Source organism: Taudactylus pleione, unplaced genomic scaffold (assembly GCF_031769625.1).
Source record: "Taudactylus pleione unplaced genomic scaffold, aTauple2 ptg000115l, whole genome shotgun sequence".
Classification (NCBI taxonomy): domain Eukaryota; kingdom Metazoa; phylum Chordata; class Amphibia; order Anura; family Myobatrachidae; genus Taudactylus; species Taudactylus pleione.
Genome location: NW_028284517.1, coordinates 1,070,759 through 1,088,997, shown reverse-complemented (window position 1 = coordinate 1,088,997; position 18,239 = coordinate 1,070,759). Strand labels below are relative to the sequence as shown.

Here is an 18,239-nt window from a genome sequence, read left to right as displayed (position 1 = left end):
TCAAAATCGACAGCCGTCCTGTTTTGGTGCGAGACCCGTAGCGAAGGAGTGCCCGTCGCAGGCCGGGTCTCGCACATGTGCACGCCGGAGCCGGCTCTGGCGTGCGCATGCACAGTGGGGGACCATCGACCCGCTTGCGAGCGCTGTGAGCTCGCGAACGGGTCTGGGGTCTGAATCAGGCCCTCTGTCCTCTCATCCTTTGTCTTCTATTTTTCATATGACAAAGAGACAGTAGAGGCAGCGAGGACCCTATCTGGGCACCTTTATTTACTATTACTGTATATTCTCTCTATTTTTTGGATATATGCAATATAATCCGCATTGTAATTATTATAACCTTCATATTTCCCTTAGGTGACTCTGTGAAACATATTATAAAGGTTACTTATGGTTACAGTTACTCCCATGTGTGCAACTCCCTGATATAATTAATTGTTTCCTCTCATTGCTCAGGAAAATAATATCACTGTATGAATTTTGGGATAGTAAGAGGTAACTCTGTTACTAATAACCAGTACCATAGTTTGAGAATATGTTTATATGCGTGTCACATATGCCTCTGACAACTACTACAATACACTGCTGATATTACATATATCTTTTCCAGTCCAGTGTTGGGAAAAGCTGACTTTTTATTACGACTGTATTATTATTGTGCTAAGATACTTCATTATTATCTAAACACTATACGCAAGAAATATAAAGGTGGGGACTAAACGGCAACATTGTTGCTGATTATATGATGAAAACCAATTTGGTTTTCACATATTTCATTGATCATATATCAATTACAGATATGGAAAATAATTCTCTTTTCTAAAAATTTGCCGATTGTCACTCACTTTCACTGAGATAAAAATTCTCTCTCTGATATGACTCATTTGTAACAGTGAATTGTGTATTGATACATAACAAGCGTTTTTCACATCTTTTTCTTTTTCTCTTGAAACTGAATTTATATAGGAGTCTGCATACTCACTTATGCAGTGTATGTCATATGTTCTTTGTTTGTGTAACATTTGTACTATTCTTATATACATTACTCCTTGGATTTCTTAAATCCTACATATTTTATAGACTTTAGAATAAATGTTATATTTTAACATTACTCAGAATCCTGTACCGCTTTATAAGAGTGCCCCCAACAACGAGTCTTCATTTCTCTTTCAATATTTACTTGAGAGAGATAAAGGCCCTCATTCAGAGGCGGTCGCAAGAAGCGTTCGCTCTCTCTGAATGAGGGCGGCCGCTTCATTTTTGAAGTGCGGCCTCCTGGTCATTAGTTAAGCTGTGGGTTACCACCCACAGCTTAACGACCGGGGCTTGCGACGAGACCCTAAGGTTCTGATGGAGCAGGAAGCTTCCCACTGACATCGCTGATGATGTCAGTGCGGCCGCCCACAAAATGGTAGGCTTTCGTTAAGGAACTCCTCCGTTTTGGAAACCACCCCCCTGGCCCGCCTACCAAACGGGGTGAGCTCTCGATCAACATCGACAGCTGCCCCTTTGGTAACGAGCTCCGGAGTGAGAGAGTTTCTCCGTCGCTCAGGGGCTTGCGCACGCGCAGGACTAACCATCGAGTCGGTTGCGAGCGCATCGGCGCTTGCGACCGACTCTGAATGATGTCCAAAGTACCAACCATGCTTGCCGACTTCTGACACCTCCTCCCTGGAGAAGCAGGTACACTTTCTCTCTCTCCAAAGCTTAGTACAAAGACCCACTAATATGTATGACGCGTCTCTCACTTGTGTTGTGCGCTTACTCATTCTGAGGATATGGGATATCTTACGGCTCAAAACACAACTCTGCGTATGGGTCCGATGTTACCGATTTTTTCGGTGACTTGCGGATGTATGTAATGGAAAGTGGCCGGCTTTATGAGCTGGGGGCGTCTTGGTATAGTCCTCTGGGATCGTATTAATTTGCATATTTTCACTACATGCAGGTGCGTGCGATTGCAGACTTGCTATCCGTGCTGGATATGGCCCTTAGAACCTATGTTTGAGGTTCGAGGTCACTGAGGGAGGTACACAAGGCGGTTCAGGCAGTGCAATACAAATCCCAGTATGCATTACTTTGCCTGTTGAACAGAGAGGGCATTTGGCTCATCCCTGTGTTTTATGCTACTCATCCCGCGGCTCCTTTCACTCTCTGAGGATGTTGTAATTAACTCTGCTCTTTACATATGAAGGAATGATCGGTGGACCCAGAGCACAGGTCATTACAGTGATCATGTATGACAGAAATCTAGTAGCTAGTGTTCTGGATTGAACTGTCCTTAAATATCAGAGCATAATATCGGGAGTCCGTGACTCCGACACTCATGTACATCACTGACTCCCTGACTGCTCTCTGTGGATTTTCCCTGGTGCCTCAGCTGCTCTGTGGGGTCATATTGGGGGCCCCTGACTTTGGGGTCTATTTACTAAGCAGTAATGCCAGCCAATCAGCTCCCACCTGTCATTTTTCAAACAGAGCCTGTGAGATGACAGTTGGGAGCTGATTGGCTGGCACCTTATCACTTTTCACTCTGTCTCCTAACACTGCTTAGTAAATAGACCCCTTTGTCACTTATGTATATCCATGTCTGCTCTGTGGCTTTCCCTGGTGCCTCAGCTGCTCTGTTGGGTCATATTGAGGGTCCCTGATTTTGTCACTTATGTATATCCATGATCGCTTTGTGGCTTTACCTGGAGCCTCAACTTATCTGTGGCGTAAAATCGGGGGTCCCGGACTCCATCACTCATGTAACTGGTCATTTCTTCCTCCACAGCTATGACTGCAGTAACCCCGTCTTTGGGCAGACCCTGAATCCTCACAACCACAAGAAGACCCCTGGAGGATCGTCTGGAGGGGAGGGGGCCCTCATCGCAGGAAATGGCTCCATATTAGGGTTTGGCTCAGACATTGGAGGAAGTATCCGCTTTCCAAGTGCATTCTGCGGCCTCTGCGGGTTTAAGCCCACCGGGAACAGACTCAGGTATGGGAGGAGGGAATTGGTCTGGCTGACACTCGGTAAGAGGTTTCTCCTAACTTGCACATAATAATAATAATAATAATAATAATAATAATAATAATAATGTAAACTTAGAGAATGGGGTTATTCTATTTGTTACTAGTACTATGTGGTTTGGGGTAAGTTACATGTTACATATTTCTAACTTTCAGGTGAGCAGGTGGCTTAAGCCAGCATATTAACTGCACCTGTAAAACTAAACAATCCGCAAGTGCTCCTGGGCGGTAACTGGGCATGCTGAGTCATGTAGTCCCCCACAGCAGGGGCCAAATAAAGGATTGATGCTTCAGATAGAAACGCGTTTGGTGTTAAAGAGTAAAACTGTCACTTAAAACTGTGGACCTAATTCAGACCCGCTCGCGAGCGTAGGGCGCTCGCAAGCGGGTCAATGGTGCCCTAATGTGCATGCGCACGATGGAGGGAGCTCCGTCGTGCACATGCGTGAGACACGCATAGCGACAGCCAAGCTGTCGCTCCGGGTCTTGCTACAAAGGGGGCGTGCTGTCGATGGTGACTGACAGCACGCCCCCTTTGGTGGGCGTGCCGGGGGCGTGGCTGCCAGATGGAGGCGTTCCCTTGGGAACGCCTACCGCCTGGGTCCGGCCCCACTGACATCACTAGTGATGTCAGTGGGAGTGATTTTGGCTCTGATAGAGCCAAAATCACTCCATGGCTTGCGGCAGCGAGACCCTACCGCAGGGTCTCGTCGCAAGCCCAATGGTCGCGATGGTCTTGACCATCGCGACCATCATCATGGACGCTCGCATAAGCTGTGGGTGGTAACCCACAGCTATGCGAGCGTCCAAGAGACCGCTCCATTTTTAGGTAGGAGGGCCCTGATTCAGAGCGAGCGCTCTGGTCAGAGCGTCCGGCTCTGAATCAGTCCCTGTATGCGAAAGGTACTGGTAAATGCCACCCCTTCCCCTTAGTATGTAAGTACTTACAGGCAGGACCCTCCTACCTAGTTCTTTCCTAGCACACTGCATGTCACACTCCATCTCCTTGACTCCTTCTCCCATTCAGCGACTCTGATTCTGCTCTCCCATACATTGCGTACAGGTCACTGAGCATTGACTCCATTCCCACCCGCGCCCCTGTTATCGGTCTTAGATAGGTCAGCGGTGTTATGTTACGGTTTAGTACTTTGCTGCAAACACTTTGTAGCGCCTTTAAAAATAGAAGTTAATAAAATTCTCTTTCCGTTCCTTCAATCTAATTTAAATGTGTCATACTGAAAAAGGAAAAGCATAAAATCCCCATTTAAAAGGCAACTAACATCACAAAATGGCATTTGTGCTTCACCCCAGCGTTTATTTTTCTAAATGTTTCATTTCCTGTAAATGACCTTTAATGTTACAGGATTTCATCCTAATAGACCAGATAAGTTTAATGCTAAAGGTTAAAGTTTGGGAAGGTAATTCAGTATTTCTATATCTTGCAGTAAAATCGGGCTCCGGTCTAGCTGTCCCGGACAGAAATCAGGTAAGAGCTGTGAGCGCATAAACAGCTGAAACGAAGGTATATCACATGGTATTTTATAAACCAACATTTCTCTGAGAGTTCTCTCACTCCATTGGTGATAAACCATCACAATCACGTTTTTCAGTCATCCAATAGGGGACACTGGGACTGTGGGTATAGGTCGGGATGCAGGAGCCTGGGCGCCAAGGAGTTAACTTCTTTCTATATCAAGACGCCCCCAGCTCCTCCCCTATACCCCGCCTGAAGACAGTTTTTTCTTGGTGCCTTCAGGAAGAGGGCGCGGTTTGTTAGTGCTGAGCATGCTGCTGCTGACTGTTCCATCACTTCCTCCGGCGGCCGGTGCGGATTCAGCATGTTACGGTTGTCTGGGGCTCCAGACAACCAGAATACCTTAAGGAGTGAGACACCAGGAGACATAGGGTGAAATCAACATAAGTGACTTTATTGTCACAAAAAACAGGCAAAAACGTATGAAAGAATAGTTCAAAGTACAAACGCAGCGGCTGAACGCCGATGGTACGGTTAGGGAGCCGATGGTGCAGCGAGGTGCCGATGCTGTGGCTGAAGAGCCAGTAGAATGACCGGAGGTCGATGTTGCGGTTTGGGAGCCGATTATGCAGCTTAGGGACCGTTGCTGTGGCTGGAGGCTGATGTTGCGGCTAGAGAGCCGATGATACAGCTTAGGAGCCGTTGGTGCGGCAAGGTGCCGAGGATGTGATTGGAGAGCCAGTAGTGGCCAGAGGCCGATGTAGCGGCTTGGGAGCCGAGAAACCGTCTGTGCAATTGTGCAGCTTGGAAGCTAAGAAACAGTCTGTGCAATGGTGCAGCTTGGAAGCTGGGAAAATGACTCCATAAACAGGAACTGTAAAACTTGGAAGACTGGCTAGGACTTCTGAGAACAGCCCAACAAACACAGCGGGCCAAATGTAATAGGGTGTCAGTTTTTTTTTTTAAATCAGGTGTTTTTTATTGAAAGTTTTCCATAAACATAACATTCAAACAAAAACGAAAATAAAATAGCATCATCATTATATTGAAACACAGTCGTGAGTAGACTGTTATAGATTATACTGTTACAATAAACAGAGAAGAAAATTATTGAAATAGACATTATATAAGCAAACATGACGTGTAATTATTTTGCGCCGACAAAAAAGGTTATAAATGATTACGAATGCAACTGTTGCATCGTAACATGCAATGTACAAATTGCCAGAAAACAATAAAAAAAAAAAACAGGTTATTACATAACATCACATCAGTATAACACTTTAATTAGTAAAATATTGGGAATACATTTATAAATTCACTACAACCCAAGGTAAGCCAGATACAACTCGACTCCAATCAGTATATTTATACGTCAGTTTCTGCCTCATTCGCTCTGCCCAATTCTGAGTGACACCATCTGTCCCATTTTTTGTGATATGTATTCATAGCATTGCGGGACCTAAACATGTGTCTTTCATGTCTGATTACAACATTCACCAACGCTCTCCACTTATGTAGAACGGGGAAGTCAGCTGTAAACCACGTGCGGGCCACAATCACTTTAGCCATTGTGGAGAGACACATAACATATCGATAGAGTACTGGGGAGTGCGTTTCTTCCAAATCCAGTCCGAACAAACAAGTCACAGGACTAAAGTCTGGCAGAGAAGGTTCCGTAACCAAAATATCTCCCCATACCTGCCTCCAAAATTCATTTACTAATGGACAGCTCCATAATAAATGTCAGAAACCAGCACTCTCTTCCTGACATCTAGGACAAAGTGAGTCCATTCTAAATCCAGCTCGGTGCAGGGATACAGGTGTACGGTATACTCTGTGCAATACGTAATAATGCACCTGTTGATACCTAATACATGGAGTAGTATAACTAATTGAACCCAAGATCTGTAGCCAGTGCTCATCGGAGATGGGGCCAAAGTCAACTTCCCACCTCAGCCTGAGGGGAGCAAGCAACTCTGGGTTTAATTTATTATTAAGAGTCGCGTAAATACAGGATACCTTACCCCTAGACCCCAAGGCAGAAAGTAGAGTTTTAACAGGAGATGGAGATAGTATAGGAGCAGCTCCAGTAAACTGCGCCTGCACAGCATGTCGTAACTGTAAATACCTAAATAAGGCTACATTGGGGACAGCAAATTCAGTTTGTAATTGTGAAAATGATTTAAGATGACCATCCTCATATAACTGACCTATAGATTTAATACCCCTTAAAAGCCACAGATTGTCATTAGACAGTTTGAACAATTCAGCATAAGAACTGTTAAACCAGAGGGGGGAGTCCGCGTCTGTCCCAGACCATTCAAACAGAGTATGGGTATATCGCCAAATCAGCATAGCTTGTCGCAATAGAGGGGGCAATCTAGAGGTGGACATGCCTGATAGTAAAAATAACAAAGGGGTAAAAGAGAATCCCACCCGTTCAGTCAAGAAACTCTGTAACGTCAAACTGGAGGTATCAGATCTCCACTCAGATAAATGTACTAACTGGGCAGCAATGTAGTAAAACCGGAGATTAGGAAGACCTAAGCCCCCAGAGGTTTTATTTTTACAAAGGGTTTTGATAGAAACACGAGCAGTACGACAACCCCAGATGAAAGATATAATAATACTATCAATACTACTGAACACCCTTTTAGGTAAATAAACTGGAGAATGCTGTAAGATGTATAGATACTTGGGCTGGATAGACATTTTAAACAAGTTTATACGCCCCAATACTGACAGAGGTATTTTTTTCCAAATGTGGATTTTTGCTTTAAAATTAGTGGTTATGGGGTCTATATTTTGTGAGATATAATCTGATGCCAATGGAGTAATCCATACACCCAAATGTTTAAACCTTAGGGTCCACTGCAGGGGGCAAGGCAAATGTTTCTGTATAGGGATACATCCCGATATGGGAAAAATATTGGACTTATCCCAATTAATATGTAACCCCGAAAAGTCGCCAAACACACTAATAATACGTGAAACTGATTCCAATGAGTGTGCATAGTCCTCCAGAAAGAGGAGCATGTCATCTGCATATAGGGCCACTATATCCTCTGCCACACCTGACCTAATTCCTCGGACATCAGGATCCGCCCTAAGCATACAGGCTAATGGCTCAATGGCCATAGCGAAAAGAGCAGGTGATAGAGGGCAACCCTGACGAGTCCCCCTCATCAGGGGAAATGCATCTGACATGTGGCCGTTCACAGATACCCTAGCTGCCGGAGAAGAATACAGAAGCTGAATCCATTTTATAAAACGGGGACCAAAGGCAAACTTATGAAGTACTGCCCACAGATAACCCCATTCTATTGAGTCGAAGGCCTTGGCGGCATCCAAAGACACCACCACAGCCCCCTCCCCAAGCATATCTTTTCTCTGCAAATGATAGAATAATCTACGGAGATTTTGAACCGTAGACTTCCCCGGATGAACCCGGTTTGATCAGGGTGTATAAGTGAAGTGATAACTAAATTTAGGCGAGTGGCTAACAATTTAGCTAATATTTTAACATCTGTAGATAATAATGAGATAGGACGATAGGATTCAGAGAGAGTAAGGTGCTTCCCCGGCTTAGCCAGTACTACAATAATAGCCTCACACATAGACGGGGGAATAGCTCCATAGTCAAATATTGAGTTGAATAAATTTAATAAATAGGGATTAAAAAAATCTTTAAATTTCCTATACACTTCTACAGGAATCCCATCACTGCCCGGAGCCTTAGAAGCAGGAAGGGAAGACACAGCGAAATCTATCTCCTCCAAAGTGAATGGTGCATCTAAACATGTGATAGCCTCTTGAGACAGCTTCGGCAGAGTAACACAATCCAAATATTCCCGAAGTTGATCTGGGGAATAGGAAACTCTGGAGGCATATAGGGAAGAATAGTAGTCATGAAATACCTTAGAAATATCGACACCAGAGTAGCGTAACTGGTCTCCAGAATCTCTAATACACTGTACAGTGCCAATATGGGAGTCTACCTTAGCTAAAGAGGCTAAATATCTACCCCCAATCTCCGACTGAAAATACTGATTATGTCTAGAGAAGAGTAGTCTACGTCTAGACCTGTCAAATAAGTATTCTGTCCACTCCCGCTGTGTACTCAACCACAATTCACGATCACATGGTAATCGAGAGAGGACATATTGACCCTCCAGCTGTGAGCACAAGAGCTCAAGACGAGACCCCTCCCCCCTACTATACTTTTTAATCTCAGATACCCGTCTAATAAACGAGCCTCGCATGTAAGCCTTGAAAGCATCGTGCCTAATACCTGGATTTGGACATTGGAAATTAACTATCTGGAACTCCTCCCATGCCGCAACCAGTTCAGAGCCAGCTCCCATCATAGATAGCCAGAATGGATGTAATTTCCAAAACCGCACCCCTCTATCTTGAGACATGTTTATAGCAAGTAAAATAGGAGAATGATCTGAGATACCCCTAGACAAATATTTTATATCGCTTACCATGGGCAAAATATGAGAGGACAACAAAGCTAAATCAATTCGGGACAGTGTCTGATAGGAGGTAGAATGACATGAATATTGAGTGGCATTCGGATTTCTACTATGCCAAGCATCAATCCAACCCAATTCAGCTATAAGATTGGCGAATGGAGTGGGAAAGGGAGAGGGCAGCATCAAATCAGTACTCTCCCTCCACCTGTCCAACCGACGATCTACAACGTTATTAAAGTCCCCCACACAGATCACAGGGGTATCAGGAGATTGAGCAACAAACATAGCAGCCTGTCGCATAACATCATTGCTATATGGAGGAGGGATGTAAATCGCTAGTATATGAAGATGAACACAATTAACAATAGCACGCATAAAGACATATCTACCTTGGGTATCAATCTGGCTGGATTCCAAATTAAAACGTAGTGATTTACTAATAAGGACCGAGACTCCTCTTGCATTATTTGAGAAAGTAGAGTGGTACATGTGACCTATCCAAGGCTTTTTAAGGGCCAATACCTTACTACCATATAAGTGAGTCTCAGAGAGACATACAATTTCAGCCTGGTATTTCTTAATTTGCGTCAGAACAAGAGAGCGCTTGACTTTATCGTTCAGGCCTCGGACATTCCAACCCAATATACGTAAATCACCTACAGACGTAGCCATGAGTTATATATCTCGACAGATATAGGATGGCGCAGCAGGGATCATTAATGGGGAACAATACTGAGAGAGCGATGAAACATAAAGGAACGAACCCGTGTGCATCTAGCCGGCAGGGCAGCAACGAACAGCATATCACATTCAAAAAAGCAGAGACATTACAACCTGATGACAGTAAAAAAAAAAGATATAATCAAACATCCTACCCTTCCCTAACCCTCCCTGTATAACCTCGAAAACCTAAGGCATACCTAGTTCCCATGCCCTAAACTCCCCCCCCCCCCCCACCTAACACTAATTAACTAACTAACCAGTATACTTCAATTTAGAGCTTGAGTTATTAGGGAATAGGAAATATATCCTACTGCTATATTCAGCAAGGAACTCCCTAAGAAAAAATAAACGTAATTGGTCCCCTGGTGGAGACAGACATCTATATATAAATTTTTTTTCTTCCCCCCCAGAGTCACACTGGAGAAAGAAAAAAAAACAAAAAAAAAACACATCAAACCATTACAAAATAAGGACAATAATATTTGCAAGCATTAATTCCTTTCAGCGAGGAGCACGGGGCTGACGTTCCAGCCAGGATTCCGCCTCCTTAGGATTAGCAAAAAAATGGGTGTTATTATCATGTACTACCCGCAATCTAGCAGGGAATAGCATAGAGTACTGAATGTTACAGTCACGGAGTTTACGTTTGACTTGTAGGAACTGTGAACGACTCTTCTGCACCTCCAGTGCGAAATCAGGAAAGAATGAGACGGATTGATTTTCAAATTGAAGTGGACCCCTGGTGCGGGCCAATCGAAGAGCAGTGTCCCGGTCTTTAAAGTGTAGTAAGCGGGCAATGAAGGTTCTGGCAGGAGCACCCGGTGGAGGAGGCCTGAAAGGAAGTCTATGGGCACGTTCCACAGCAAACTGCGGACTAAACGCCTCACGAGAAAATAGATGAATTAGCCAGTCCTCGAGGAATTTCTCAGGCGTCGAGCCCTCAGCCCGCTCAGGGAGCCCAACAATACGGATATTATTGCGCCTGAGGCGCCCCTCCACATCCGAAAGTTTGGCCTGGATAGATACTACTTGCGAAGACAAATCCTCCACTTTATGTTTTAGGGGCATGGTGATGTCCTGTAGGTCGGAAATACGGTGCTCAGTTTCGCCGACTCTCTCTCTTATTTTTTGCATGTCCTGACGTAATAAAGACACATCGATCTGCACCTGACCAATTTTATCGGTGACTCGTTGTTCGGATGTGGATATTGCCTGTAGGATCTGCTGAGTAGATTGTGATGTATCATTAGAGTCCGTGTCACCCTCGACAGATAAAGGCGACGGGGGATGAAGAGCACCCTGACCAGATGGTTGATGCACCTGAGAATTTCTAGCGAACTTTTCTAGTTTAGCAGCCGCTCCAGCAGCATTGCTAGTTTTTCCCATGATGTAACTTAATATGTGGGCAGTCAGGCAGTGCTAATAACAACTGATAAATCCACCCTAAGTGAAAGAATCACTATATGTGCCCAAAGTAACAATGGTCAGAGCAGCCCAGCAAAACAGGGGAGTTGTAATGGAGGAACACAGCGTCAGGTGACCTAGGAGCCGTCTGAAATGGCGCCCAGGGACGAGCCCACCAAGCCAAGGACCAGCGGAGAGGCACCAGCAGCGGAGGACACCCACTGTCAGGACCAAGGAGCGCAGAGACTCCAGACAGCGCGCGGCAACTGAGAGGGAGAGGAGCAGCGCAGCAGCGCGCCAGCGGGTCCCGCCGATCAGAGGGATTCAGCCAGGAGAGAGGAGGCACAGACCCCACCGCGTCACAGGCCCCAGCAGTCCGAGACACAAAGGAGCCTCCCGGAGCGCCGATCGCGCCCGCACCAGACACCGGAGGCTTCAGCGGGAGTTCATACACCCCCAGGTAAAGAGCCAGCACTAGACCACCAGGGGAACAGGATATTTGCTCGGATCTCGTCGGGAGTTACAGCGACGTGCTGCTACTCCATGCTGTGCCAGGCCACGCCCAATAGGGTGTCAGTTTTAGTAACAGTACAAACTCGCACTTTCTCGCACTTTTAAAAAGTGCAAGTTTGTACTCAAATTCGCAAATTCAATATCCTGCGAACTTTTCAGCTCGAGGCTACTGCATTTGCGAGTTTAGGACTATGTAAACTGACACCTTTTAATGCGAGTAGCATTAAAAGGTGCGAGTTTTAGAGAAGCCATCACAGATCAGTGAGATCCGTGATGGCTTCTGTGTGTGTTTTAAAAAAAAAAACGTGCACCCCCTCTCCAAAAGCATAACCAGCCCCGGGCTTTATAAAGCCTGTTCTGGTTCTAAGAATACAGGGGCCAAAATGCGTAGGGGGCCCCTGTATATTAAGAACCAGCACAGGGCTTTGATGAGCTGGTTCTGGAAAATCAGGGGACAAAACGAGTAGGGGTCCCCTGAAAATTCTAGAACCAGCAACAAACTCTTTCTAGCAGGGGGATAATACCACAGCCAAGGAAAACCTTTCACTGGTTTCCCCGGCCAAAGCATTATCCCTGACCGCTAGTCAGTCCAGGCCGGGGATCCCTGGGGAGTTGGGTACCCCCCCAATAAAGGTATACCCCTCTCCAGGGCACCCCAGGCCTAGACTGATAGCCCGGGGCTATCCCCGGCACCCTATGCCCGTGGGAGCCGGGTTGATAGTGTTAGTGTAAAGTGTAAAAATAAAGTTTCCATATTGTCTTTAGTTGTAGAACCACAAGTACCAGCAAGCCTTCCCTGCATGCTGGTATTTGGAGAACCACAAATACCAGCATGCGGGGCATTACGGGCCCGCTGGCACTTGTAGTTCCACAACTAAAGAAATACGTATATAAACAAATATACACCGTGAATGTAAAATTTTAATAAAACATACATGCACACTCACACATACTCACCTAGTATCTGAAGTAATCCATAGGGGTGTAGCTGAAAAAAAAAATCCATACTCACCTCTCCTATGCGTCGATCACGTCCACTGGCAATCCAGGGGTTAAAATAAAAAAACGCAAAAACCCGATCCATGCCAGACACAGCAAAGGTATGTGTGTACACATACCTGTGCTCCGCGTAAATGACCGGGGCACACGTGTGCCCCGTCATTGAAGGGGCCGCCAGCCAATCAGGGAGCATCTCCGTCGGAGCAGCTCCCTGATTAGCTGAATGCGGCCAGCCTGTGTCTCCCATAGACTTCTATGGTGAGAATTCCCCATAGAAGGCTATGGTGGGAACCGCTACATCGTAGCCGCAAGATTAATTGAGGTTAATCTTGTGGTTACATCAATGATACAATGTCGCTACAGTAATTTATTTCCATTAGACCACTTATTCTTTCATTTGTGGTCTTGCCCCCCCCCCTCCCACACACACACACATCATTTAGTGGTATACTGTGTGTGTATGTCTTCCAAGAAAGCCTCTGCAAAGGCTTCATGGGATAGGTGTGCTCCTGTGCTGCGCCCTTATACCTGCAAAGAAAATTATTCATGCTTGGAACCTGCGTGGGCAGCCTCCTTGGCACTTGGGAGTTGGTGACACAGCTAGCAGCTCCCTGAATAGCCCCGCCTTCAACAGCGGCTTACGACGGAACTCTGCTACCCTCTTCTCACCCTACCCTTGGGGACAAACAACCAACCCTCTCTGAATCAGCTTGGGTTCAAGGTTTGTCCCAATCGGTCCAGGGTTTTATGCCGGACTCCAACTCTCTGCAGCACGTGCTTGAGCTCTCGGCTAAATGCAAGGCACCCCAAAGGGATAGATGCTCAGCTCTTGCCTCTGAATGAGTTGCCAAAGCACTTGGTTGCTGGACAGACTTCCTGGAGGACGGACTTCGCTCTGGAACTCGTGGATTGGACCTCCTCTACATAGTGGCTAACATCAGGGAGGCTGGACCTTACTTGGGCAAGGCTGCAATTGATTCAGGAATCCTACTCTCTAAGGTGTCGGCTTCCTCCTTGGCTGCTAGTCCAGCTTCGGATTTCCGTCAGGACTCTCTTGATCTCCAATGGTGTGATAGTGCCAGTTCCTCTTCACCAGATGAAGACAGGTTTTTATTCAAATCTGTTCCTTGTTCCAAAACCAGATGGCTACTTCCAGCCCATCTTCAACCTGAAGACACTCAACCTGAAGACACTCAACCTGTTTCTCAAGTTTCTTGGGTTCAGAAAGGAGTCTTTTCGCTCCATCATTTAGGCTATGGACCTGGGCGATTACATGGCCTCCTTGAACATTCAGGACACATACTTGTACCCATCTGAGAGGATCACCAGCGTTTTTTATGGTTCGCCATCCTGAGGGACCACTTCCAATTTCAGGCTTGTCCTTTGGCCTGTTAACGACGCCTCAAGTGTTCACGAAGGTCATGGCTGTGATGGAGGCCGAACCTTCGTCACCCAGGAGTCCGAATCCTGCCATACCTAGACAACTTTCTTCTGTTAGCCAGGTCTCCGGACATTCTTCAGGAGTGCCTGCGACTTATCCTGGACTTGTTACAGTCACAAGGCTGGCTGATCAAAAGACCAGCCTGGCTCCATCTCAGGAAATGCTCCATCTGAGCTCTCTCCTGGATTCCAGTGTTTAGAGAGTTTTCCTGCCTAGGGACAAATTGACATCCCTTCAATCCCTAATCAAATGTTTTCTTCAACAGCGCAGAGTCTCGATACATCGGTGCAGGCAAGTTCTGGGGAAACTGGTCTCCACCTTCGACGTGGTGGAGTATGCACAATTCCATTCCTGGTCACTACAACTGGAGCGTCTGCAGCAGTGGAACCGATCCCACCTGCATCTCAAATCCCAGACACTCGTTCTGTCCAGAGAGGTCCGATATTTTCTCCTGTGGTGGCTCCAATCATCACATCTCGACAAGGGTCATGCATTCCTGATCCAGAATTGGGTCCTTCTAACTACGGACGTCAGCCTTTGCGGCTGGGAAGCCGTCACTGGCAGACATACTTTTCAGGGATGGTTCTGGATGCCAGCCTACTAATCAATATCCTAGAGTTTCGAGCGATCTACCATGCATATGTCAAGTGAGATCCCTCCTTCAATACAAAGCAGTGAAGGTGCAGTTAGACAACGCAGCGGTGGTCGCCTACATAAACCTTCAAGGTGGTACCAAGAGTTGCAGAGTTATGAAAGAAGTCAGTCACATTTTCCTTTGGGTGGAACGCTTCCTTCCGGCCCTCTTGGCGGTCTACATTCCTGGAGTCCAAAATTGGGAAGTGGACTTCCTCAGCAGATAAGATGTTCACTCCGGCATCCAGACATTTTCCAGAAGCTGATCCGTTGCTACGGCTGTCCGGACATCAACTTGTTGGCCTCACGGCACATCAACAAACTTTCTCGCTACAGTTCCCGATCCAGCCTGCTTGGTAGACGCGCTGGTGGTACTGTGGAAATTTCCAATTGTGTACCTCTTTCCTCCGATTGCTCTTCTTCCGCAGGTCCTTCGCAAGCTGAATCAAGTGTCACCGACATTGTCATCGCTCCAGACTGGCCACTGAGGGACTGGTACGCAGATCTTCGCAGTCTGTCCATTGCACCCCCTTGACGTCTCCCTCTCCGGCTGGATCTTTTCTCCCAGCTATGAAAACCTTGGTCCTTAGAGCCAAAAGTTTCTCTGATTTGTTTATCCGGACCATGCTATGTGCCCGAAAACCTTGGCTCTATTATCGTGTATAGCGGATATATTTTGAGGGGTGTTCTGCCAGCGTATGGGATCCTTTTTGCTTTTTGTCTTTTTAGAAATTTTTCTTTATTACAGACAGGTTTGGCTCTGGGCCTTTGCCTTGCTTCCCTGAAGGTGAAGGTGTCGACTCTCTATTATTTCAACACAGGATAGCTCGTCTTCCGGGTGTAGTAGGTATTACCACCGGCCACATGGCCAGAGGTCCAAATCCTGACAGCGACAGCCCGGCAAGGGTGAAGATCCCGGTCATCCCTAAGGAAGTATTGCTAACCCAATTCTCCCCCTTACCCTAACCCTCCCTTAGGGGTGCCTAACCCTAGCCTCCCCCCCAAGTGCCTAAACCTAACCCCCACTTCCCCACTGCCTAAACCTAAGTCCCCCGGGGGGTGCCTAACCCTAACCCCCCCTTCCCCTAGCCTAGACCTAACCCTCCTGGGGGGGTGCCTAACCCTAACCCCCCCCCCTTCCCCTAGCCTAGACCTAGCCCTCCCTGGGGTGCCTAACCCTAAGTCCCCCCGGGAGCCCTAAACCTAACCCTCACCCCACCACGGCTGTCTGCGTCCGGCTTACCTTCGTTCAGTATGCCGGGTGTTGGTATTCTGGCGTATGGTTAATGACAGGAGTCGAGTTTTTCGATGCCTGTCATTAGTACCACGCTGGGATTAGAGAGTCTGGAAGCCGGCGGTCGGCATTTAGACCATCGGCTTCCAGACTACATCCCCGTCTTCCGGCTATTCAAACTTTCCTGCAAGGAGTCCTCCACATTCAACCATCCATCATCCCTCCAGTTACTCCGTGGGACCTGACCTTGGTTTTGAGGGTCCTACAAAAATCTCCCTTTGAACCATTGGATTCCATTGATCCGAGTTGATTGACGTGGAAAACAATATTCCTTCTGGCTTTTGCTTCTGCCCGCAAAGTTTCGGACTTAGGTGTGTTGTCGGGCACCTTTCCTTCTGTTCCATTCTGATCGTGTTGTTCTCCACTCAGGTCTGGACTATCTCCTGAAGGTAGTATCACGCTTCCATATCAACCAGGAGTTTGTGGTATACTTACCCTTTCAACCTTGGATTCTTTGGACTTGATACTGGATGTTGTCCTGGTTCTTTGCACTTATGTTGATTGGACTAAGGATATTTGGAAGTAGGACTTCATCTTTGACTTCAACAAGCGTGGCTGGCCAGCTTCGAAGTAAACTTTGGCTTGTCTGTGACGCCTCACCATTTGTCATGCCTATCTTTTGGCAAAGAAGCAGGACAAGCCCTCGGTGAAAGCTAATTTCAGTGGGTCTGTGGGGGGCCTCTTGGGTGTCTCGCTGTGGTGCCTCTGCGTAGTAACTTTGTAAGGTGGCCACGTGGTCCTCTGCCAACACTATCATTACATTTTACAGCTTTGACACCTTCGCCTCTGCCGAAGGGGCTTTTGGGTGTTGGGTTCTTAGTGCAGCACAGGAGTCGTTCCCTCCCTTGAAGGGACAGCTTTGGGACGTCCCCCATTGCATGACTGAAAAAAGGGGATTTTCGTCTTTCTTGTAAAATCCTTTTTTCTGAATCCATAGAGGCACTTGGCGCCCACTCTCGCGCCCATGGCTGGTTGGGAGTTTCATGGTTCTGACACCTTTTTCCTAGACATGTGGTGTGTCTGGTTGTGTATATGTGATGACTTTCTGCTTCTTTACTTACGTTCCTGTTCCCTGGGTTTGTTAAAAATAACTGGCTTCAGGCGGGGCATAGAGGAGGAGCTTGTGCTGCTGGCGAAAGAAATTAGCTCCTTGGTGCCCAGGCTCTTGCATCTCACCCTATACACACAGGGCCTGTTCAGAGCCGGACGCTCAGAAAGAGCGCTCGCTCTGAATCCGGGCGTTTTTTTTGGTTTTGTTTTTTGTGCGGCCTCCTGGCTGCTCGCATAACTGTGTGGGTGATCACCCACAGCTATTGCGAGCGGCCAGGTGATGGTCACGATGGTCAAGACCATCGCGACCATCGGGCTTGCGACGAGACCCTTACGGTAGGGTCTCGTGGCCGCAAGCCCCAGTGGACTTCCTGCTCTAATAAAGCAGGAAGTCCACCTACAACCGGCAGGCATTCCTGAGGGAACCCCAGCCACCCCCCCTCCCCGCCTTCCAAACGGGGCAAGCTGTCGATCACCATCGACAGCCGCCCCTTTTGGATGCGAGCGCCGGACCGAGTGCTTTTTGCGCTCGCTTCGGGGCTCGCGCACGTGCGCACTGGCCCACCATCGACCTGCTTGCGAGCGGGTCTGAATCAGGCCCACAGTTCCACTGTCCCCCATGGATTCAGGAAAGAGGATTTTACAGGTAACACAAAAATCCCCATTTGTCTCCAGTACTTAAAACCATAGGTGCTGAGTTATTTAAATATTTCTCAGTGTATTTTGGTCTACAGGAAAATAATCTTGCACTTAAGGCAGTATAGTAGTAAGCTCAAATCAGAATCAATCAAAATCCAGAGCCAAACATTAGGAGTGGACATTCAGGAAGTTGTACAATTAAACATTTTTTTTGCTTACACAACTTAAGGTAGGCCTGGGTAACATGAAAATTTCTGGGTAACCTGGGAGGCGATAGATGATTAAGAAGATATTCTTTAGCCTAATTTGATCAAGTAACAAAAAGATGATGCCGATGGGGCCCGAATAACATTTTTAAATATTACAAAATTAATAAAGTATTTCACGTTGTGTTGATATTCACTGCAAAAAAGAAAAAGGAAGGGGGAAGGCAATGGGGAGGTGGTGTTCGAAAGAGAAGGTCTTATGATATAGGATGTTTAGAGGTTAGCGCACCAGCGGCTGAAGAGCAGATATATATGTAAAGCAGGGAAGTAATACACTAAATAGATCCAAGATATAATCAATGTGCTCATC

General features: G+C 46.7%; 1 protein-coding gene across 3 annotated transcripts in view; it reads left to right on the top strand.

Annotated features, from left to right (window-relative positions):
* LOC148524865 (fatty-acid amide hydrolase 1-like) overlaps positions 1-18,239 on the top strand; it is a 74,463-nt gene that overhangs the window by 32,950 nt on the left and 23,274 nt on the right. For all 3 annotated transcript variants that reach the window (XM_088471605.1, XM_088471602.1, XM_088471604.1), the window contains exons 5-6: positions 2,774-2,980; positions 4,458-4,498. In XM_088471605.1, the coding sequence (XP_088327731.1) occupies positions 2,774-2,980; positions 4,458-4,498 (248 nt within the window). The remainder of the gene's footprint in view (positions 1-2,773; positions 2,981-4,457; positions 4,499-18,239) is intronic.